General features: G+C 35.2%; 1 protein-coding gene across 1 annotated transcript in view; it reads right to left on the reverse strand.

Annotated features, from left to right (window-relative positions):
• Positions 1 to 24908, reverse strand: part of pot1 (protection of telomeres 1 homolog) — a 68225-nt gene that overhangs the window by 13877 nt on the left and 29440 nt on the right. The window contains exons 6-10 of the mRNA XM_041257609.1: positions 23402 to 23512; positions 22393 to 22507; positions 14617 to 14747; positions 12393 to 12674; positions 10427 to 10582 (exon numbers count right to left, since the gene is read on the reverse strand). Coding sequence (XP_041113543.1) covers positions 10427 to 10582; positions 12393 to 12674; positions 14617 to 14747; positions 22393 to 22507; positions 23402 to 23512 — 795 coding nt within the window. The remainder of the gene's footprint in view (positions 1 to 10426; positions 10583 to 12392; positions 12675 to 14616; positions 14748 to 22392; positions 22508 to 23401; positions 23513 to 24908) is intronic.

Below are 24908 nucleotides of genomic sequence, written 5' to 3' on the forward strand. Positions count from 1 at the left end.
CACAATAGCAGTTTGTTATAACAAACCCACCTACTGGTTATTAACAGACACAGTACACGAGCCTCATCATTGGTGACATTGGGGTTTTATTTAGGATGCACTGATGATTTGATATAAAAAAGGGATTTATAAATGTGGTATTCTACAGAGTTTAACAATGCAGCATTCTACAACCACATTACCACAGTCCTCCACAACTTAACAGAAAGCCTATTAGCAGTCCCTTCTGATTATGTTCCTATATTCCCCAAAAGTAACTGAAGCTGTAGAGACTGTCTCCCTATCAACCTGATTTCCGCTATGCCAACCAGACAGGTTCCTGGCCACAACAGAAATTGAAAAAAAGGGGATTACTTCTTTTCCCCATAAATTGTGTTACACCAATAACATTTTAAAGAAAACATCTGACATTTACACAATGTTAACAGTATTTTAAAGGCAACTTAGACCTTAGGATAGCTTTTTAAAAATGTTTTTTGTAGTGTAAATGCACCTGCCCTAATTCCAGCTCTCTCAAAAGTGGCTTTGGACTGTTTTTTGCTTTACAATGACCCCTGAATCGGGTCACGCAGCGGCACACCCCCAGTGTCAGTGTCACTCAACCGTTTCCATGAGTACAGGGCGCATAAACATACTCCGTTGAATCTGTGGACACGAGAGGCCAGAGAGAGATCAGCGCCAGGTCACACACTTCAGTTCAGGGGCTATGCACATAGAGAGCTGCTCAAGTTTAAACAGGTGGTTCAGATAAGGATCTTTTAAGCCAGCCCAGGTCTTTTTAAAGTGTAAATGCACAAAGAGAAAGCTATGTTCACAAGGCTGTGTTTCTTTTTGGCGATGTTCAGATTTTAGCACCTAGTCATTTTCAATCTCAATTTACATAGACAGTTCTGCTAAATAAGTTTTCAGCAAAAGTCAGTGAACTCTGGGTATTTGTTGAGCTGAAAATTATTTTAATGTACTCCTCAGAAAACCCCACCTGCCTGTAACCAATCTATAACAAAAGGGGTTAATGTCTAAGCTGAAATTAAATATTGTGTTATGTCAAATACTGTCAGGTTTGTAACAGTTTAGCTGTGGAAACAAAAGATTTCAGCAATTGTAGCAGAGTGATAAATGACTGAGAGCTAATTGGTGTATCAATCACTGCTTGAAGTAACCATATTATCTTCCCGTTTAGAATACACTGAGGTACATTCAGCTCCAGGTAAGGCGCTGGGTCTGGAAGTAACTTACCCTAATTTTAACACAGAGTAAAATGCATGTTCAGGAGGTAAAATGCAACATTACCTTCAGGTCATGAGTAATCTTGATAAATAATGGTATGGACTAAGCTGAGTAGGGTACTTCTCTGGGGTCTTAAAGTGTGCATGTTCCATCCTTGGTGTATTGTCGACCAGTCCACAATACCTTAAGAGGGCTTGACAGTGATTCTGGCGTCCCAGCATCACCCCCTCTGTCCCCCACTCAGCTAAGCCCAGCTTACTTACCTTCTTTTACATCAAGGTTTATTTTTTTTATTTTTACTATGCTTGAGGTCCCCAACCAGAATCTTTTTGTATCAGCCAGAGCCAGTTGCTGCTCTTCTCTGCTGCTTCAGATAAGTTCTTCACTATGCGTTGCAACTCTTGACCACTGAATCCGATGTCTCTGAGAAACTGGGTTGTGGACTGTGCCACAAATCCTCGACAACACAACTCCACTGGGTAAAGCTGGACTCTCCATCCTCACTGATTCCGCTTCAGCAGCTAATTGAGCGTACCAAAGTTTCTTCCTCTCATACGCCTCATCCACAACATCCTCCTATGGCACTATTAACTCTACCAGGAGAACAAGGCATGCTGATCCAGACCACAAGACAACATCAGGTTGAAAGTTAGTGGTTGCAAACTCAGGTGGGAAAAGAAGCCGTTGTCAACATTTGCCAGCATTTTCCAGTCTCTAGTAGCTTATAGTTGGTTTTAATACCTTTTCTTGGAGGTTGCTCCCATGGGTGGAGGAATGTTGTTCTTCGTGTGTCATATATTGCTGGCACCGGTGGCAACCTGTTGGTAACGCTGTGCTTGTCTTCCAATGTTACGACCAAACATCGCAGTACCTGGTCATGACGCCAAGTAAACCATCCTTGGCCAAGACCCACCTTACATCCTCTTAATGTAGCTGACGACGAACACAAAGGACACCACAGATTTTCTCCTACCCATAGATTAAGGTTCTGTGGTGATGGGAGAACATCATATGTTGACCTGATGAGGAACTGATCCTGCTCTGTTCCATTGTCCATAGATCTCACCAGCCGATCTTGCACTCTCCCATACAGATAAATAAAATAAAAACTGTGTGTTTAATATTAAAGGCACCTTTTTTTAGCAGTTACCTCTGGCAGTCGTTCTAGTTGGATTTGGAGCTGGACTGGGGTGTTTGTGCTTCAACCATTGTAGCTTTTAATTTTTCTTTGTTACTGGCTGCAAAGACAACAGGGCTAGCCAGAGATTGGATAATGGTCGGGATTGGTTTTTCTTGTGTACAGTTTCCTAGTAACTGAATACATTGTATTCTGGGAGATGTAGTTGTTAGTGGAAGTTTTAGGGTCACAAACAAGGTGTGCAGCAAAATTGCCTTTTATGCATTAAATTTAAATGTGTTGCATATTTCTGATTTTTTAATGCGTACACTTCGGCAGGTAATCAGCTAATCTGGACCGCTGGGTACATTACATTAAGGGTAGCAGATATCTTATTTTAAGCATAATACTCTCATGCAAGAAATAATTACTTCTCAAAACATAAAAAAAAAAAAATAATTAAATAAATTGTGGCCGATGGTTGGAACTTTTTTCTTTTTTTTTTATAAAGGCTCTTTTAATATTGTATCAACCTGTTAAATTCTGGAGACTCGTTATTCCTATTGTGTTAATTAATAGTGCTTTAACTCTTTCTGGTCCTATGTCGGACCAGGTCCGACATTACAATTTTCCCTTTTCAGTCCGATGTTGTTCCCTGTCAAAAAGGTCTGTAGTCATTTTTTCTCCAGAAAAAAGTTGAGAAAACCTTTCAATGGCCGAGTGTGACCGATAGGAGCCGAACAAAAAACCAAAGATGGGCGTATCTGAGCAATACAGACACCCCCTGCACCACAGAGATAACACAGACACAAACAAAGAAGATAGCTGCTTCCGCATCCAGCGCTCAAAGAATATCACAGACATATGCCAAGTTTTTTGAGATGTTACAGTAATAAAATAATGACTCTGGTCACATTATTGAGGAGTTTGGTGATAAAACGAGTGATCAGGAGAGGATTTATCGTATGCCTGTCTATAAAGAGGTATGTGAAAAATACAGCGAACAAGGGGTGGGGCCTTGTTGGAGATGCAGTACTGATGTCCTTTTGCCATGCAGTGTCTTTTAAACCTGTTTAACTCTGGAAAAAAAACATTTTAAAACAGCGCATGTGATAATAAATTGGACCTGACATGCCTGACAAGCACTGAATAAATGGACTGCAAAGGGCTAAGCCAATGTAAATATTCAGTAAACAACACTGAGGTGCTTAAAACTAAAGATTCTATTACAGGGGTGGTCAATGCTTGTCCTGGAGACCGAGTGCAGGTTTTCTGAGTAGTTTTAAATAACCAGTCTACAGTCCAGGGAAATGTTTGTGTTGACCAATTAAGAAAATAAATAGTAATTGAGAACTCGGGTGGAACAAAAGCCAGAAGACCCTGTGGCTCTCCAGGATCAGAGTTCCACCCCCGCTCTTTTACAATGAGATTTTCATTATTCAGTTAAGTGACAGCATGATGATCTTACAATTTCATTGGCACAGATTAACCATGACATCTTTTGGATTGGTTTATGACAACTGAGAAAGCCAATTGCCATTGTTGAAGTTGGGGAAAACTTAATCCAAGTGTTATGCCCTTCAATAAGATCAAAACTTTAAAGCAGTCAAGTAAAAACATTGAACTAACTTAGATAAGGATCTGTCAAATACAGTCATAACAATCAAAAAACTAACAATTTTTAAATACAATTTAATTTAAAACCAGTTTTTCCATTTTGCCAGGATTCTGCCTACTCAACCATTAATGCATTGCCAAATCAAACAGTAAATCTGCAACAACTTAGGGTTAATACCAAGATTGCGGTGCACTAGATCACTTGACAAAAAAGATAAATAAATACAGTACATCCATAGATCCTGAAACAAATCATTTCCCAGTTTCAGTATTTCTTGAAGTAAAATCTATGATCAGAATTCCTATACTCATGTATCTCCATTTACTCTAAAAATTTAGCCTCACATCTGTTTGAAACTGAGGGCAAAGGAGTTTGCTTCCAGGTAGAGTCAGAACGATATGCATGTGAACAAAAAACTGTGAATAAAGATGCTGTACTATGTTAAAGCAAGCTGTATCTAAACACTTCTGATAAAGAGAAATCTAAAAGGGTTGCCCAAGTGTCTTCTGAATCCCAACATAAGACCTTAGCACCTTTGAAGATCCTGAGACTGATTTACTACAAAGCTCTATGAAAATTTAATGCAGTTCACAATTCAAGCTGGCGGTATTTGTGCAGATATGACTGCAGCCAAATACAATCTTTTCTTTTTAAAATATTTATCCAGAACAGTTCCGCTCCACTATGTCTCTGCTTCCTGTTGGGCCTGCGTTTACCTATGAAACCTATGAATAAATAAACTGTTCCCCACTCAGGCCCCGTGCTTACTAATTATCTTGGTATATCTGACTGAACACGCAGTCATCTGATTTTAAATGAACAAGCCATCTCAAAACAGCAAGGTATATATTGCACATTTTATGTAATATAGACTTCTTACTCACAAAATATTCTGACACACCACATTTTTTAAAAATGAATAATCCATCCCATCAGTAAAGTTTTACTGCTAATGTTATCCAGTTACTACCAATGTAACATTATTGGGTAGGACACTTGTGATCCATTTTAGAATAATAAAGGGTTCTGCAGTGGGGACTGATAAAACATTCTGCAAATAGTGTATTTAAAGTGTAGCCATTCGTCAAATTTATTTCCCTACAAAAGATTATTAACTATTCAGGATATGTAGACGACCATTGTACCTTTGCAAATATAGACTGCCAACTGCCCAGATCTTCCACAAATCTCTCAATTCAGAGGCAATTGCCTTGCTGATGTGATACATGCTTTTAGCACTAAGGTCTTTTCACACTGAGTGCGTCGCGTCAAAGCGTCAGCATCCAGCATATTTTGACGCCGTCAAGTTGCTTTCACACCAAAGGCATTCAAATAAATTAGAACGCAAGAATCAGTAAACCTGTGATGCACAAGTCGTCGAGATGTATTATTATTAAATATACTTAATTCTTGTTCATGTGTATGATGGCGCACTGTCCCTTAAAATAAAAAACAGCGCAAATAAGAAAAAAATACCGTCATATTATTACCATCATCAATAATAATAATAATAATAAATAATAATACTGCTACTCCTACTGCTGACTGACTGCATTTGCAGCCTGTATTTCCATGGTTTTATATTTTTTTTTACTGCCTGCCCACTATTTGTTTTTTGCTCCTTTTTTTTTTTTTGAGAAAACTGGTCCCGCAAGCTCTTCCACCATAATTTAACTACATCCGAGTCATCAGATGTGCAAAATAAGTAAAACAAGCAACAGTACGGTACTTTACATGAGTAAAATAAGCAACAGTAAAGTACTTTACTTGTGGCTCACTAAAGCACTTTAACCAGAACAGAACCATTGATGTGCTGCATATTTTTAACATGTTAGCTACGGCTGAAGTTCTTAATCATAAAAAACTAAAATTTAAACAAACTATTCAGTTTAAAGATACAGTTTGTGTTTGAAACACAGGCTCTGTACTCATGCCGTTCTCCACAAATAAACAGTACGCACTTCGATGACTGGACATTTATGTATTTACTGTGTGTCCTTCCTTAAAAAAAAAAAAAAAAAAAAAAAAAAAAAAAGAAAGTAAAATATACATAAACATTATCTACACTATATTTATACATGTACTCATTTAATTCAGACGGAGGTTTATTTTATTTTATTTTTTTAACACGTTGGGTCTCATTTTGTGTTGCTGTTAAAAATCCTTGAAATTGTTTTCTTGTTTTCTTTACTTTAGCTATATTTGTTTCCATTGTCTTTAAGGAAACTTCATTTTGGCAATATCTACCATTTTAAATCGCACATTTTCATTAGCTCGATGTCTGTTTGTGTTAATGAAATACAGTAGGGGCTACCTGTTGATGTTTGATGAAGAGGGGATGAGAGCTGGAGTGTGAGAGTTGGTTAGAGAGACAGAAAAAAATAGGACAAGGTCTACTTGTGACTCCGTAGGTTTTACACAATGAGTCCAGTATGAAAGACTCCATAAGATGTATAGTATGCTAAAAAATTAAGTTTACATTGGACTTTGACGTTTTGATGTGACGCGCTCAGTGTGAAAAGACCTTTATGCTGACAAACCAACCAAAAAAGAGTGAACTTCACAGATCAAGCAGCATCAAACCTGACACTGTGGGTAGTAATGCTGGCAGTATTAATGTCAGTGTAAGAAGCATAGAAGAGACCTTGACTTTGATGCATCCTCAAATCCTTTTGCCCAAGCAGCACAAAGAACAGGACTACAGACAAGCTACACCTGTAGCCTCTGTACTGGCCTACCAAAGCTAAAAAGTAATAGAAATCAGACGCGATACAGGAGTAATCCAAGTTTATGATTCCAACAATGTCACACTTTTCAGCTGAGACTTGTGCTAATAGTGTGAATAATTTTTTTTATTTTTTTATGTATGGCACTGGCACAGGCATTTATTCTATGTGATCGTACACTATTTACCCTAACTAGAACCTGACTGGTTCCCACCCACCTCCCTGCCTAGTTTAAATCCCTTCTAGTCTTCCGAAGGGTTCTCTATGCTCCATGCTAGAATATCATTCTATCATTCCATTAAGGAGTAAGCCATTTTATTGTAAAGCTCGCTCCCCCCCCCCCAAAAGGTGCTCCAGTTATCTACGAACCCCAAACCCTCTCTTCTGCATCTCTTTTTAAGGGTACGCCTAATGTTAAAAATCCCGCCGGCGACCTAGCCCTTTAAATCTTTTTACTCAGACACTACAAGAGACAGCCCTGCTGGCAGTGCACCGTTCAAAGAGGAGACTTCAAAACAAGGTCCTATTAGTGTATTTCCATCATTGGACCATGTCAGGAGAGAGCAGTGAATGCGAGTGTTTTGCAACGTTACTGCTACACTGTAAGACAGACCTACCTCTGTGCAGTAAACTAACATTTTCAGACAAAATCTTTACAAAAGTAGAGAAATGGCAACATCGAAGGCACAAAGATCTATTTTCGATAACTACGTGTTTGTTTTTTGTGTTAGGGTTAAGTTGTCATGGTTGCCACCTTGCAGGGCTTTTAGCCACAGCAAACAGCTCCATCTTGCACCTGATCAGGGTACCTGGCACGAATAATTAGAGTTTTTTTTTTTTTTGCACATTCTTCAATTGTTCAGTTTTCATTTTGGTTGCTTTTGGTCTCTTGTACATAGTAATTCCTTTATTTATTATACAGTTTAAAAAAAAAAAAATAAATAAATAAATAAATATATATATATATATATATATATATATATATATATATATATATATATATATATATATATATATATATAGATAGATAGATAGATAGATATAGACACACACACATACATTCCTTAAAAGTTGAAATTTCATTGAACTCTGTCAGATTTCAGCTGGTCATGCTAAAAGACATTTTATAAACAATAAATAATGGGTTTTTCTAAAAAGCGTCTCTCTTTCTGTGTTTTTTACTATCTGTACTAAATAGGGTGACTCTCAGACTAGTTCACTTTTTTAATGGAATTCTAGTGTGTGCACGTTCATTTCATGCACAAATCTAACAATAAAAAAAAAAAAAAAAAAAAAAAAAAAATAGCTGGGACCCTAAAGAGTTAACCACATATTTAAACTAGGCATGTCAAGTGAATAAAAAAAAAACAACAATCTTGGTTTTAATCACATATTAAATAGATACAATTACTGCATTCATCTAATTTAAATTTGTTTTATTATATATTATTATTATTATTATTATTATTATTATTATTATTATTATTATTATTAAACTGTAAATAAAATAATTAAATGTATTTATTTAACCAGGAAATTGTACCATTTGTAACCATCACCAAAATTTACTAGGGGCAATAATTTAGAAATTACAAATACAACTAACACAACAAAACGTGCGGGTCAAGCTTGATCAGCAGCACACAGAGATCAGAAAACACAATAAATATGATATCTATTTTTAAATGTGATTGTGGACTGAAATAAATTAGGTTTTTCTTTTTTTTTTTTTTTTAAATAAAATAATAAATATGTAGCTACAGTAAGCAATTCTAGGAAATTACCTGTTAATTGTGAAGAGAACATACAAAAACTTGGTCATCATATCAAAAAATTGCAAACTAGCAAGAAAAAATCGTAGGCTTTACATACTACGCGTAAAAGACCCCCAAAAACACAGCAACTCAGCCCTCTTATATTATCATACTTGGCTTGATTCATGGGCTTGCAGCGATCCTTAATTTCTGTTGAAACTGGTGGGCTTACTTTGTTGTAGTATTGTTATTGTCTGCAGCAGAAGAGCTGCTAGTGTGTTTTGAAAAGTGAAGGTGTGTTCAGCATGCAGAAGACCAGATGTACTTGTGTGTGATACTGGAACTCACTTTAACAGATAAGCAAGCGTCTTTCTGTCCAGTGAGCCGTCAGAACATAAAAAAAAAATATATATATATATATATATATATATATATATATATATATATATATATATATATATATATATATATAAAAATGTTGTGCTTTGCTCCATTACATGGTTCAGTGACTAACTTTATATTAAACGATAACTGCACTCAGACATCCAATCCAATGTTGCCGTGGCTGTGATTGAAGTATGGCGTGCTGAAAGGCTCAAGACATGGCAATGCAATTAATACATATTAAAAAAATCAGCCTCCAAAAAGATTAACCTGCTAATTGCAGAAGTTAACTATGACTAATTGACAGCTATAATTTAAACCAATCATTTTGCTAAGCCTCTCCTTTACTGCCCTCAGCATTGTAAGCACCCAAGAGAAGATTACTTGACTTCTCTTAAGCATGACAGCGAGTTCTGCAAACCTCTCTTTCAGTATGTCTGACCTCTCACGTATATTATTTGTCCCTACAGTCACTGATAGTTCTGTACCTGCCCCGTTTGTTACCGGATTTACTCTGTCGCTCACATCTTCAACTCTGGCACCAGAGCGACAGATAACACTGCAAAACGTCCTGTCTACATGCCTTAGGATTTAATCCCCCACTACGACTGTCTGTCTCTGGCTGTCCCCACTCTGTTGTTTAGCAGGCTTGCTAGTAGTAAGAACACTATATTCCACTGTATACTACCACTGTACTTGGAGTAATACATCTCAGACAATCATTACACAAGTCAGAAAGCCTCATTGTAGTGAGAACATTCTTTTGACCAAGGCCACAGTGGGTGAGCTACAGTAAAGGACTCCATTCCTTATAAAGAGCTTTCAGTTCCTGTGGGTTTGCTGTGTTCTGCTAAGGCCAAGAATACAAGCCACTGGAAAAAACAAACAATAACAAACACATTATATAATATTTTTCCTGTAGAAAACAGATGTGGTGTTTTGGATCAGTATAGTGGTAAGTTTAACCCAAATGTGTGGTTTGGCTTCTGTCAGTTCTTCCATCCCAGGATTTTCTGTATTTGTGCCTTTCACCATTTCCCTGTCACAGGCTGAGGTCCAAGTGGCTCTGCTGCTAGTTTCACGCTCCACTAGTCATTTATAAATCAGGATTACCATCGTGCATGCTTTGTGAAGAGACACACAGCAAATAAGGCACGACTGAAGGCTGGATGCCCTAATGCCCTACATTTCCTAAAATAATCTTATTTTTTGTTGCAACAGCATACAGTGACTAAAGTGACAAAATAGCCAACAACACAGTACAGAATACTGTTTATACCGTTATATTTTAGATTACTTACCTGAAATAAAGGTGTTTTGTTTTGTTGGTAATGCGAGAGGATAGTTATTTCATAACTAAAAGTTGCATGCAAAATGAAATATGAAAAGGCTGCATACAGAACAGAGTGTCTCCTTACTTGTTGGTGGTAGCAAATCATCGAGCAATAACATTTGTGAAATTTTAAATAAATCTAAAGGTTAACAATCAAAAATCTTACATGTCAGATTTTAACATTAGTATTATTATAGGTCACTGACCATCAAGACCTACATCAGGGCAAACATGATTAAGCCTTTATTGTCTAGTAAGACCCATTACCTTTAAGGATTTGGCCACTGCTATATGGTTATCATAGACCAGAACATCAACTGTCAGATTCTGTAACTCGGACAGGAGAACAGCATTTCCTTCAAGGTTGTCCTCCTCTTCAAGTGCCTTCCAAACTGGATGAGAGCATTTTGTTCCATCCCAGACCTGTTAAAGGAAAGCCAAGTTTTTATAATAGTTCTTAAATATTTATTTTAGGTCACAATTCCTAGCTTTGGAATATTCCATGCAATTCGTACCTTTGTTACAATAGGCTTATGTCAGGCCCAAGATATTTTTCGTGATGGGTCTATCCTAACCCATAGAAGTTCAATCATTAAAAAGTTTTAGGCTTGCCAGTAGTCCGATACGGATAACTTATCTAATGTAGCAAATGTTACATTTCTGTGAAAATATCCTTCCTTTTCCTTTAATTTTGCTTTTCTTAAAACATAAAAATCTGTCCCAGTGTATCTTATATAGGAGGCTGTGTGGTCCAGTGGTTAAAGAAACAGGCTTGTAACCAGGAGGTCCCTGGTTCAAATTCCAGCTCAGACACTGACTCACTGTGTGACCCTGAGCAAGTCACTTAACCTCCTTGTGCTCTGCTTTTTGGGTGAAACGTTCTTGTAAGTGACTCTGCAGCTGATGCATAGTTCACACACCCTAATCTCGTATCTTCTTAAGCACTTTGTGATGGTGGTCCACTATGAAAGGCGATATATAAAGATTATTATTAAAACCTAATTTTGAAATGACATATACTTAACTTTGTAAATACCTTGTACCAACATTGCTAACCTTGTCATTTTGCCACACAGCGCACACTTTATATCATGTTACAACTATATGAGTTTTATGATGCCATCTATCTCTGACATTTGGAGAACAATACAAGTTAACAAAACTACCTGAAATGCAGTCTACTGCGAAATTATCTTGTTACATTTTATTCAACATTTTTTCAAAATGGCAGTGTTGCAGTACTCTGTTTGTGTCATTGTTACTTGTAAATGCTTTATGGGTGGTCAAATTTTCACCGAAGCACTTATATATTAACAAGAATTATACAATTTGAATGTTATGTAGTTCTGACAAGTGGAAGTGCATATCTCTTATTATTGAGCTCATGAATGGATGACAAATGTTTTCTAATCATACATTTGGACACATTTTAATGATCTAAATAAATAGCGTTGAAGTAAATAGTTACCCTTGAATTTCTAAACCCTTTAACGTGGTTCTCCTTCAACAGTATTTTCTAGTTTTTAAAGTGTGACACTATGCATAAATCCTGCCGTTAACAACAGTAAAAAAGTACAACACAGTACCTTTTGTGTATCTGTTCACTCACAATTTTAATTCAACTGATCTGATTTGCTTGGAAATGTTGGTTTAGTTTTTCCTAATTCTCACTCCGTTGAGAGCAGTGTTACTTCAGTGTGCCCTTCAGTAATGATCTGCACATAACACAGAACTGCGTAGTTTAATGAAGTGTCTAGTCTTTAGTAATCTGTAGCCAGCACTGCACTGCAGATATCCCAGAGCAGACACACAGAACAGATAAGGCCACTTGAAAACAGTCAAGCCTTACACGAAATGGCATTTACTAGTGTTCAATTATATTTACACTGAACTTGCTGTAGGTTAGAACACGTATGGATTAATTCATTAGGTTTATTTATTAAGTATGCAGTACATTATTATTTTTTTTAATTTCCATTAATTCTAATTCATACTATTTTCAAACTCCAGGCAAAGAGAAATGCAGGTTTTCCAATTGGTAACTAATAAACAACTGACAAATATGAAAACTACTTGACCTTTTTGAGTTTCATATTCCCCACTGGCTGTGTATTAAAAGACACAATTAGAATGATACACAATGGAACATTAAGTAAGGGCAGAGGGGAGTTAAACTAGAGCACTGTGCAGTAACAATACAATAGAGCCACGTAGAACTATTAGCTGCAGATACCTTTAAAAGTACAGATTTGACCAGCTCTGCTTTTGCCACAAGCTGGCATGTCAAGTCAAAAAACTGCTTAGGCTGAACTGTAGACAGATTTTGTTCAGAGGGAGCACATCGACTGGCAGCCCATTGGCGCAACATTTCAACCTTCCTCTCGTCCTCCTCTGCAAAGTGGTATGACTTGCTTCCTGTCCGTGGATTTACTGGACCTCCCACTCTTCCATCAAATGTCAGAGCGGAAAAGCCTGCACTTGTCACCCCCTTTAGTTCACCCTGGAATCGCTCCGTCTGTGAAAAAACAGTTACAGGACGTCACGTTCCTCTATAAAATACCTTGTGGGCTTCCATCTGTAACATGTTTAAATGATTATGTGTATTGTATATTGGGATAAGGTATCTCAAAGCTTAAGTACAGCATATATATATATATATATATATATATATATATATATATATATATATATATATATATATATTATATATCTGCAAAGCCTTAATGGTGAAGGTTGTAATTCAGATGAGACACAAAGGTTATTGTAACGTTTTCTGGGTCCTCTCTAATTTTATTTGTTCATTGGCTAAAAAAAACAAAAAAACACATAAGATGGAACCAAACTGGAGCAAGTGAATGAGATTATATACCTTCTTGAGTTGTTGAATACTGGTCCTGTTTCACCAATAATAGGGACTACAGTATATACAGAAATGGAAACTTTTCATATTTGATAGGAAAAGCAGCGAGATAATACTAATACATGTTTTAAAGGGATTGCAGTAACAACACCACCGGGATAACAGTTCTCCATTGTGTTTTGAGTACATTAGATTATTGTATTGTGCCATTCAATGTTTCACTTGATTGCTTTTTAAATCGTTACACAAGCTCTTAACCCAAGAGAAGTGAACTGTATCTAGTCATTTCTTTAACAGCCATAACTTGTTGAACTTCAAAACTCATGTTTACATGTCTGACAGTTGTAATGTTTTTTTTTTAATATGAAAAGACAATAGTTATGTGAAATGTCTTTGTAGATTGTCTATATATTATACAAATTAGATAACAGTATGTTACTGTAAATGTATTGTTCTGTTATTTGAATGAGCTACATTTGCCTGCAACAATCTAACAATTTCTTATAAATGTCAATACAAGAGTATATCTGATAGCATGTCTCTCATCTCCAAGGGGTACAAAAGAAACATACTACGATGTTTAAAAGAAAAAAAAAGATGAACTTGCGGGGTGTAGTAAACTCCTACATTGAACTGTTAAGATTACTAAATGCCACAGCCTGATAATCTTTAGGATCTGTTTGAGCTTACTAGTGTACTTAAAGCGTTTTGGCATCTTTAAATTTGAACTCTTCGTTTAATAAATAACACTGCAATGTCTTTACTAGAAAGAGAGAATTGTGATGGGAACATTCTGTGAATAATAACTGTTTTTTGGGACACCGGTTAGATCTATTCCCAATTACTAAAAGTATTTCCTCAGCTAAACTAGTAACACCTTGATTCCTTTCTTGTTGGTGTGAAATATCAACAAATACATTGTTTAATTTGCTTTTAATAATTCTGGAAAGTTGTATTTATTTTAGACACCTTTTACATATAAATCGTTTTTATTTTGTCTATGCAGAACGAGCTACCCCAGGGGTGTCAAACACAGTTCCTGGAGGGCCGCAGTGTCTTCTGGCTTTAGTTCCACCCAAGCTCTCAATTACTTAATTGGTCTAACTATTTCATTACTTGGACAAATATAACACTTCTCTCCAGGCCTCAAAAGGTTTCATAGGTAGTGTACCTTGAATTAAGTGTATTTTTTCAAATCAACTGCAAAAGACCTTGAAAAATATAAAACATGTCAACTTGAACAAATAAACTGATCAATTATGTTAATTGAGAGCCGAAATTAGAACGAAACCCAGAAGACCCTGTGGCCCTTGAGGACTGCAGTTTGACACCGCTGATCTATCAACACGTATTTCAGAATTTCTTCTCTTCAACGTACTCCCTTTAAAAAGAAAAAAAAAACAACCTTGCTTTTGTTTTCACTCTATATCGTAGAGTAGCTACTGCAGCATGCTTATTTTTAGCAGTTTAAACCAGAACAGGTTGAAAATTATGCTGCTGCTTAGACTAACTGAACAGACCTCTATATTTGTAACATGCTTACAGGCCTGTGATTATTTTTTACTTTCTTTTTTTTTTCCCTAAAAAAATTGCTTACCTTTATTCTGTGGAGCCGAACAATGTCTCCTATTTTATAGATTTGGGGGAGTGCCTCTAATCTGTCACTGAATAGTGTGCATGACAGCTTTCTTCCCGATTGATCCATAATAGTTACTGCTGAGCAATAATCTGAAAGACAAATGATGATGGTTACAGTTTCAATGAAAAAACCTATGTATCCTACCCTTATCAATTAAGGGAAAGCAAAGTACTCATTGCAACACTGGTACATCACTAATTTAAAAAAAAATTACAAAGTACACATTATCTTTTGTTACATTTTAATGGAATGGTAAATACATGTTATTTATTTTTTTGGGGTGGTGTGACTTTTCATATGACTTTAACTGCGTTATGTTAAATGTCTCAATTTTATTTATTTATTTAATTCTGGTGCTGATGTAAATTTTCCCCATTATCCTGCTAGCATGTCTAAATTCTGCTTAATATTCCATTTGCAGGCCTTGCAAATTTGCCCAGTAGTATTTGTGCTACATTGAGCAGCTTTTTTGTAGGATCAATTGAGTCAAAAACACTTATTTTACTTGAGAAAGACAAGTTCCTTAACACTAACCCAAACCCTCCACTGTTTCCTTTCTGGGCACACAGTACATAGAGAAACCCGTCCATCTGTTCATATATCAAAAAAGGTAATGTTTGGATGTTGTTTATTGATGTACCAGAACTATAATAGTTGATTGCTTCATTATTCAGTTATAACCACATTACTTTAATTACTCATGACATTTTCACAGCATAATTTAATATGCCAGTGACAAATGATACTAGTTAAACTTCTTGTTACCCTAACCTATTAATTGATGCATCACTTAAATAAGTACGACTGGCGCTGAAATATACACTCTGGTAGATCTCACAAAAATCACCACCACCCAGGATTAATTGCAGAGAAATCAATGACTCACAGTAAGTGGTTATTAGTTTGAATGATTATTAAATTGAATCTGCACAATAATAAGTTAATCAATTATCTGTGATAATGTTATTTTGCAGAAATGGACCCACAAAATGAACAAAAGGAGACAAATATCCGTTGCGGCTCATAAGACAGGTGATGATATTTGTATACTTTATAGGTTTATCGATGATGTTTGTTAGCATTGATGAAGCCTATCAAATCCTGACATTCGTGAAAAAGCAGATTTTATATAGGACGATGGGCAAACCACTTAGAGTAATTCTAAAACATTACCACTCTATGCTAAAGCTTTATGAATTTGCCCCATAACATTTTTCTTGTTCCATATAAGCATTAATCAACTACAACATGTGAATAAATAAATACTGCAAAAACACCATTTAGCTTTTTAAAATCCCACCACATACCAGATATGGAATTGCACTGTTTTTAGTTTAATGCAGTTCTTTCCCCAAGATTACACTTCCCATTTTCCTCAGCTGTCACCATAAGCCATGTTTCAGATATTCTATAAAGCTATGTATACAAATTGTGCTAAACACACAAACCAGTTCCAAAGATCATAGAGTAGATAAAACAACTGAAAACATAAGCTCAGTTTTCTAAAACAAGCATTATGCCTCCAGGACCAAACATCAAATAAATATGCATTTACAAAGATACAACATCAATTGCACATATGGAGGCAGTTTGCAGCCGTCTGCTATCACACAGGGCATTACAGTTATGTGCTGCTTCTCATTTCCAGCCGTGATTACTCACACCTGTTTCCCCGGTCATTCTTTGAGTTTTAATGTTGAATCTTCAATTTCCATACTTTTGGGTTCTCTGGAATACTACAGAAGGTAAATATACGGGGGGTTTATTCCCTTTTGAAGCTTGGTGTCTGTATCTGTGTGCGACTCCTTTTAAGATCTTGTTACATCTTCCAATATACAAGCAGGCGCCCACTCTTTCACAGAAAGACTTTACAGATTGATTGGATTAGGCAGTGGATTGAATACATTACTGCTTTTTATTTCTCCGTAGAACATAATAAACCAAAAAAAAAAAATCAGTGTTTTTTTTTTTTTTTTTACCATGGCATGTTAAAATGAAAATGTCTCAAACACAAAGATTAAAAACATAGCCACAAAGACTGAAATAATGGCTCTACCCAAAAGGAGAGGAAAAACAAATCTCTCTTGTTTACAAATTTTCTTTGCACCTGTCAATGATCTCAAAGAGTCTTAAAAATATGAACTCTGACTGCCTATCACAACTCTCAAGTGTCTTCTACTATTGAAAATGCATACAGCAAAGTATGAGGACTGAGAAGAGAACTTAAATTGGTTTAAATTTGTACATGGTCATTTGGTTTGTTAGGTAATTGAAAAATTTCTGATAACGTCAACTCCACTTATTGTCACAATTCATGCTCAGTCCCTTTGAAGTGATATTAACTGGGTTTGACTGTAGTGCGTTTCCATATATGGCGTGAAATGCAGTACGGTTCGGTTTGTTTGAGGGTTTATGTGAATCCTAACCAATTTACACCAAGCCAATCAAACCTGCAAACAACAATAATAACAAAAATAAATAATTCACCCATTAAACCTTTTCTACACTACGTGTGTGCATTTTTTTTTTTTCAAATCCCTTATAAAAAAAAAAAAGTCCACACCAAAACATGGTTTTCTTATAAAATCAGTAATGTTATATTTTGATCAGATAGCCAACTTTATTGCAGCCTACCTTTCTTCTACATGCTATTGATGCACTTTAGCACATAATCCTTTTGAGAACCCTTGAAATCACTGATGGACAGCACTACTAAGAAGCACTTTGATTTCTGACTGTTCTCTCTGAGGTAGTGCTTCATATTTTCAAACAGATGGTAATAACTTGGACCCATATTACACTGCAAGACAGAGATGGCAAAGAAAATCACTGCATGTGATTTATATTATAATTAGGGCTTCTTAGTTTCGGTTTTAACTAGGTCTGTAATGAAGAGTACATTTTGACCTTCGAAGGTTCAGAATACATTACCAAAGGAAGGTTTGAACCTTCGATAGTAATAATTTGCATAATTTACAGGTGAGTTTACTATAGCTACAAGTTTATACTTGATTGAAAATACTATTATTGTACAGATATTCCATATAAATGGAATTAAAACATTAACATGCAGTTTAAAAATACATTATATAGAATAATAATCATGTTTTTATCATTTAACTAAAAATAAATGCACACGCTGTTTATGTACATGATGCTCATACATATACAGTTGGATGATGATGCAATTTTCTGTTATCGATTATCGGCTGCAAATTATCATGATGATCATGATTATCGTCTGAATACATACAAATATAACATTTATTTTAACTTGTCTTGTTACTGCTAACTTGTTTACAAAAAAAAAGGAAAAAAAAAAAAAGAAGTGTTTGAAAAAATGCTTTCCAGTTAACCGCTGTTGAACAGTTTCACATTCCAAACACAGATTGTATGTCACTGTAACCCCCAGTTGGGATCTTCATATACAGTTCTTATTTTTCTTTGAACCCAAATGTATTTATTAAATTTATTCCCCTGGTCCCATCTAGTCTGTTGAAAAAAAATGCTAATTTTCTCAAAAACATAACACAGCTCAATGAAATACTTCAGACTAGGCTTATCTGTTTGTCATCTTTTTTCTGAAATCTGTTTCTTGGACACCGTCTGCCTCTGTGCTGTGACCTTTCAACTGTGTGTGTTTTTTTTTTTTTTTAAAGGGGCAGTGCTTTAGCCTACTCAGTGCTCATTTTTCAAAATAAAAATAATTAGTGTTTGCGTATATTTTATGTTTCATATTTATTCTACCATAACACTTCTCTTACGTCTTGTACACTAGATATTCAGTACATATTTCACTGAAGCAATATTGCGGCTATAGGCACTCCCCCAGTGCTTTGGTATTACCCTGATCCAATGCATGGCGACAGCTTCACTGATAAAGAGGTGCTATGTATAACAATCTGGTAGTGGATTTTAATACAACTTTTGTTAAAGTAATAGGCATTATACAAATCAAAAGATACAAATTTGCAGTGACATTTAATGATCGATTTATGTCATTCACACCACCCTTCTGGTTGGAAGACTGCCCAAATGTTTCCACCGTATTTAGCAGTGTAGAAAAAGCAAAACGGCATCTCCGCTGGTTTTGCAGAAAAGAACCCAGCCGCACTTGACGAAGTCTCGATCGATTACGTACTGTACGTTCTTCCAAAAGCATAAACAAAAACACAGCCTCCATACAAACCTAACAAATGTTGCGTTATTGTGGTCCAAGTTCAGTTTTCCGTTTAAACAGGGAGTGAATTCACTGCAGTAATGAAAGGCATGTGTGTACAACAAACCACAGCGAGTGGAGACTGTCAAACAATGTGGCACTAACCGCAGTGCGTGTGTACGAAGTTGCAGGACCTTCAAAATCAAAACCCTGCAGTAATTTGAGTACAGAGTATAACCTTTTCATCTGTGTATATCAAACAAAAGTATCTCATTTGTCCAGGATACATAAGAGACATAACATGTTTGAAAATGACTAGGTGTCATGTGGTGCATCATGTTACATTGAAATGTGAAACAAGGATATTCTAGGCATGAACCTTTTTTTGTTTCAAATCATGTTTTAAATCAAATAAATATCCAATTCAATCTCAACTGAACTGCAGCCACCGAGCTATGGGGGGGAGGAACCTTGATGTTGTCTAGCTGACACTGAAAACAGTAATATGTAAAACAGCAATTGGTACAAGGAAGGCGAGACAAACGTTAGGCCCCTGAGAGTTCTTGTAAAATAACTGAATTGCAGAAATGTAGGCTGCATTCCACACTCAGTATGGTTCGCTTAGTTTGAAACAATCTATCAATTTGCTTGCTGTTCACACTTATCTGTGAGCACAGGGACCTGGATGCAACCTAAAGTTAGTTTTTTTTTTGTTCCTTTTCCATTTTTTTCAGGACCGAGTTAATTTGTGCTCACAATGCAGTTTGCAAGTACTCTCGGTTAGTTTATATGGTCTGTGACTCAGATGTTTACAATATCCTGCAAGCCATATTACTGTGGAAGAAAGCACTGATTACAAAAAAAACCCCATCAACTATTAACATTTAAACATGTGGTATACAGATATCAAAATTAAATGGATAATCCAAAACACTTATTTTATTTTTGAATGGCACCAACACAACCTAACTAACAAATGACTCTACTGTTAAGTTTCTGTGATGTCTGTTAACCCTAATGTAGTTCCCCAAGACATGTAGTTTTTGCTCAGAATGTGAACTAAACTATGCATGAAATGTTTACTTCAGAGTTAGTTTATCCTGTAACACTCGTTTTGTTGTAAGTGCAAAAGGACAGAGTCCAGCAGTTGTTCATTGAGGTTTAGCAAGCGTACCAAACTCAGTTAGACTACCAAAACGGACTGAAGCCACCTCTTTAGGTGGACTCGGTACAGTTAGTTTACCAAGTGCACTTTGCTGTTCATACTTCATACCAAAACAATCTGAATCATACTGGATGCGGACCAAACCCACTATGGACTCTGTGTGAACCATAGAATGCTTACCATTTTTTAGATTGTTCTTGAAAAAATATATATCTAACAAAAATTAGGGATGCACCGAATCTAAGTTTTTGGGATTCGGCAAATACCGAATCTAATCTCAAAAATTCGGCCGAATACTGAATCCAACAAAAATTGTCAAGAAAACTGATGGAAACTGTTGAATGAAAAATAGACTGGCAGCTACTAACAAAGGACATGCACAATCTATAGTTTTGAGCCTTTTAGTTAATAGTATTTTTTATTAACGAATGGAAATATATCCCTGAATAAGATTTTTATTTGAAATGAACAAAATTTAGCACTATCCTCCTCCCCCCCAATACAAAAATGTCAAAATACAGAACCGTTTACTTTACCTTTACAAGAAAGGAGAGTTGCATCTTTGCCATAACCCACTATTTTCTTTAATGACGTTTCAACCCGTGTCAACTGATCTGAGAGCTATGAGGAAAAAATTACTGTGAGTGACTTGAATCTCCTTGCGAAATAAAACCGACATTGATTTAAATGCACCATGTGTAAAACACCTCTCAAATAAGCAACAAAATAGTTTTAAAACTATTTTAATAAAACACAGCAGTTCCAAAATGGTTCAACTTGCATTGCCACGTTACAGTAACGTAAATTTTTTTTTTTTTTTCTCAGTATGATCTCTAAAACACGTTTCACAGACAAAACAACAAAGCACAAAAGTCTACAACAGTTTGCCGTTACTATATATTACAGGTTTACTGCATAACTTTACTCCATGAAAAAAAAAGTGTGATATGACTGCTGTGTTGCATACCGGGGGGGTTGGGCGATATGTTTACATTCAGCAGCTGCGTGACGTGTTTAGTGTGTGCGCCACCAGCAATTTAGGGAGTTGAGAGCTGCGAAAGAGTTCATGAAACATGTTCTTGTTCCTGAATACCTGTTATTAAAAATAACAATTATGCTCACTACCAGATTTGTGTTTTTTATTAAAGAAGAAATGCACACATTGGAGAGATGTATTAAAATGGATGTGCTTTTGGGTGGATATAAAGGATTCGGTTCACCAAATCCTAAGTATTCGGCCGAATCCGAACAATGCTCAAAAAGTAGGTATTCGGGCTGGATTTGGTGCATCCCTAACAAAAATACGCAGGTTTTTTTTTTTTTTTTAACATTCTGAATTGTTTTTCACTTTGTACTAGAAATTGAACTTCCGAGAAGCAACCGGTGCATTTTATGTGACTGCGTTCCTAAATGTGCAGCACTGAAATCTGTACAAAACGTATTCACCAACACTGTAGCTATTAACAGTTATAATAATGTGTGCAAGAAAAATGTGACATTTATGAAGAGATTGCCAATAGTATTAGGAATTATTTGGCTCGCTTTTAAAAAAAAGTATTACGCTGTTAATTAGTAAAGGGTCTAGTGATTAGATCATTTAAGTTTTTATATATTGACAGCTGTTTCAGAAAGAAAAAAAATTAAAAGGTTCTGCTTGACAGCCAGGCATGATGAGATCCAGCAGAGATTAAATATTTAGGTATAATTTCTGACTCCCACATTTAAACTGAATTCCCTGGTTTACTAAACGTACGCAGCAGCATGAAATAGGCTGTTTAACGTTAAAAGAACAGGGTTTTTTTGTATTAAAACTGCTATATAAATCATCAACACATATTGCTTAAGTAGAGCAGTAAGACTTGAAAGTTCTTATTTTCATATTATATATATATATATATATATATATATATATATATATATATATATATATATATATATATATATTCATTCATTCATTCATTCATTCATTCCCACCAGCGGGAGAGTACAAAAATTCATACGGATCATATACAGAAGTATTGCAGAACTGCACATTCATCGGTGTATTATTTATTTTTTTACTGTATTCTCATTTTGTTGATCATTAATGAATATTTCTGTACTGTGGGTGTTGTCAAGTGATTGAAAACGAGACATTTACTGTTTGAAAGTACTCAAAGGTTAAGTATAGTTTCCTCTAGAGGAATTATCACTTTTTGACGTCACTACTGTAGTATTATGCCTTTTTTGTTTCGAATGGCTCAGGATGCAAATATAGCCTTCGTCCACACACACACACATTTACATATGTATGTGCGTGTTTTACATACATATATATATATATATATATATATACACATATATATACATATATATATATATATATATCCCATTAGAAAAGAGAGACGTCTTATTCTGGATTAATACTTACCAGTCCCTTTGGTCGGGAATGGATGTTTATAGTATGTCACAACTCCATACACATTTACAACTACTCCAGGTTTGAGTTCATTCAGTGGAACATATATGTATTTTGGAATCTGAACCTAAAAAAAGAAAGGTGAATTTTAAAGTGACACAAGTCCTATCTAGAAGAACAATGGTAACTTTGTCCAAGTGTAACAAATATGTGTTGTGCATGCTACTAATGGAGTAAACAATTTGACTTTATAAAGAGTATAGGATTTATTATTGTTATGATACTTTCAAATTTTGCTGCACAAACCTTCTGTACCACCTGTGGAGCAATATGTAGCCAGCAAATGTGAGTAATATTGTTCTTCAATTGTGATTTGTTTAGCTAGCCATTTTTATATCACATATGTTTTAAGTTATAGTTCACATGTGCATTGAATATATACACACATATATATATATATATATATATATATATATATCACCATTATAAAATAGTACAATCCTTCGACGAGAGCAGTCTTTGAAATATTGACTCATTAAATCTGAGCTGAAAGGCAATAAAAAATAAAAAAAAAAACACAAAGAACACTGTTCTTTTTAAAATTCAGTTCAGATATTAAAAGGTTCAAAACTGGGCCTCATTGGATCATATTTATTACACAAAAGCTTTGGCCATTGCTCCATTAAGATTACATTAAGTTCAAGTGTTTGAATGGTTTAGATAATAAACACTGATTACAATTATTGTGAAACCCGCTTTTAATGACCAATGTAAACAATGACAGGTAAGAGATGTGATTATTATAGATACTGTAGATCCTAGGTATGTAGTTAATAATTTTGTGTTTTGTGTTTCTTTACTATTCAGACAAACAGTAAACTCTTACATTAGCATTGTATTCTGAGGAACCGTCAGCTGCTTTTAGGCATGAAGGAAGTACAGCAGCAATGCACAAGTGAAACAGTGAATATACCGGTTATTTAAAATGAAATGAAGCATTTGTTAATTGTGCAGTACTCACATAAACTGTTGCTTTTTTTTCCTCAAAAAGTTCCAGTTGACAGGGGTGTCTCTTATCTTTATTAGCAGTCGGTGACCTGATCAAACTGAAGCCAGTTACCACAACAATGCCCTAAAATAAAAATTACAAAATGTTAACGTTTAAGTAAGCGCTAACAAGTGCTGTAAATTCAATTCTGTTAACTCTTATTAGCTTTATTTAACATAATGCACAAACCGGTAAGTGATAGAAATGTTTATTTTTTTGGGGGTATGTTTGAAGGCAGAATTGTTCATTAAAAGCAAAAAACAGGCCTTTGTCATCTGCTGTGGTAAAATTAAAGTAGCAAAAATGTACAGTGGCTGGCAAAAACATCTTTCAAAATTTCACATGTCAAACAAAGCTCTTCTTGAATATTATATATATATATATATATATATATATATTATATATATATATATACTATATATATATATATCATATATGCATAAACAAAATGTATTTGTACACGTATTTGTTTTCCCTTGTATCATAAAATGTTACAACAACATTTAACAATCTAGACAAGTTCGTGTGGGGAATCCTATCTATATAGCATTCTGTACATTGAAAATTATGTAACCCTACCACAGTTACTATGTTATATAATAAAATAAAAAATCACAGACCCAGGTATACCGACAATACACACTGTACAGGCCAGGATCCAAGGTAAACAGTGAAAGAAATGTATTGGTACCACATATCTTAAAATCCTTAAGATTCTAAATAATTCTTAAAGGGGAATACTCACAAACCTGAATACTATGCTGCTGTATCACCTAGAAACATTACTTATCACTGCACTAAGCTACAGTATTAAACTACAGCTACAAAATCAACAGATTGCAATCTACTTATTTTAAACCTACTGGTATATAATTTGAACTTATGGTATGTTTTATTTTATTATTTAAATAAAACACACAAGAGAAAACATTTAAAAATACACCCGTATAACATCACAATTGCAATATTCCAGGTAGCTTGGACAACTTCAGAAAGTTGCAAATGTACTGCCATGCATTATGTTTTTGCATTCTCATTTACCAACTTATATTATCATAGAGTAATATAAGGATGTGAAAAATGTAAAAATGGTAACCAGTACAATACATAAAAAAACATCACATTCAGAGTTAGCTAATTAAAAATAAATAAAAGGCAACTTACAGTACAATTGTTTAAAAGAGTGGATTGTAGAAAAAATGGAGGAGACCAGTTTATTTGTTTACTTACTTTTTCACAAATTTAAAATGCACATAAAGTAATTGGTTCTGGCCTGCAAACATAAACACTGTTTATAATGTGGTATTGTCTTTCCCTTGACCAGTACTTTGTCAGAGTTCAGTACAGGTCTCGGACATGAGGTAAATTACAGCTCTGTACCACTTAGGTGTTTAATAACACTATGTAACACAATTTTTGTTCCTGGGTAGTAAGTGTTATTTCCTAATTGCTTATGCCTCAAAAGTATAGAAAATGGCTA

The sequence above is a fragment of the Polyodon spathula genome, chromosome 8, assembly GCF_017654505.1.
Source record: "Polyodon spathula isolate WHYD16114869_AA chromosome 8, ASM1765450v1, whole genome shotgun sequence".
Classification (NCBI taxonomy): Eukaryota; Metazoa; Chordata; class Actinopteri; order Acipenseriformes; family Polyodontidae; genus Polyodon; species Polyodon spathula.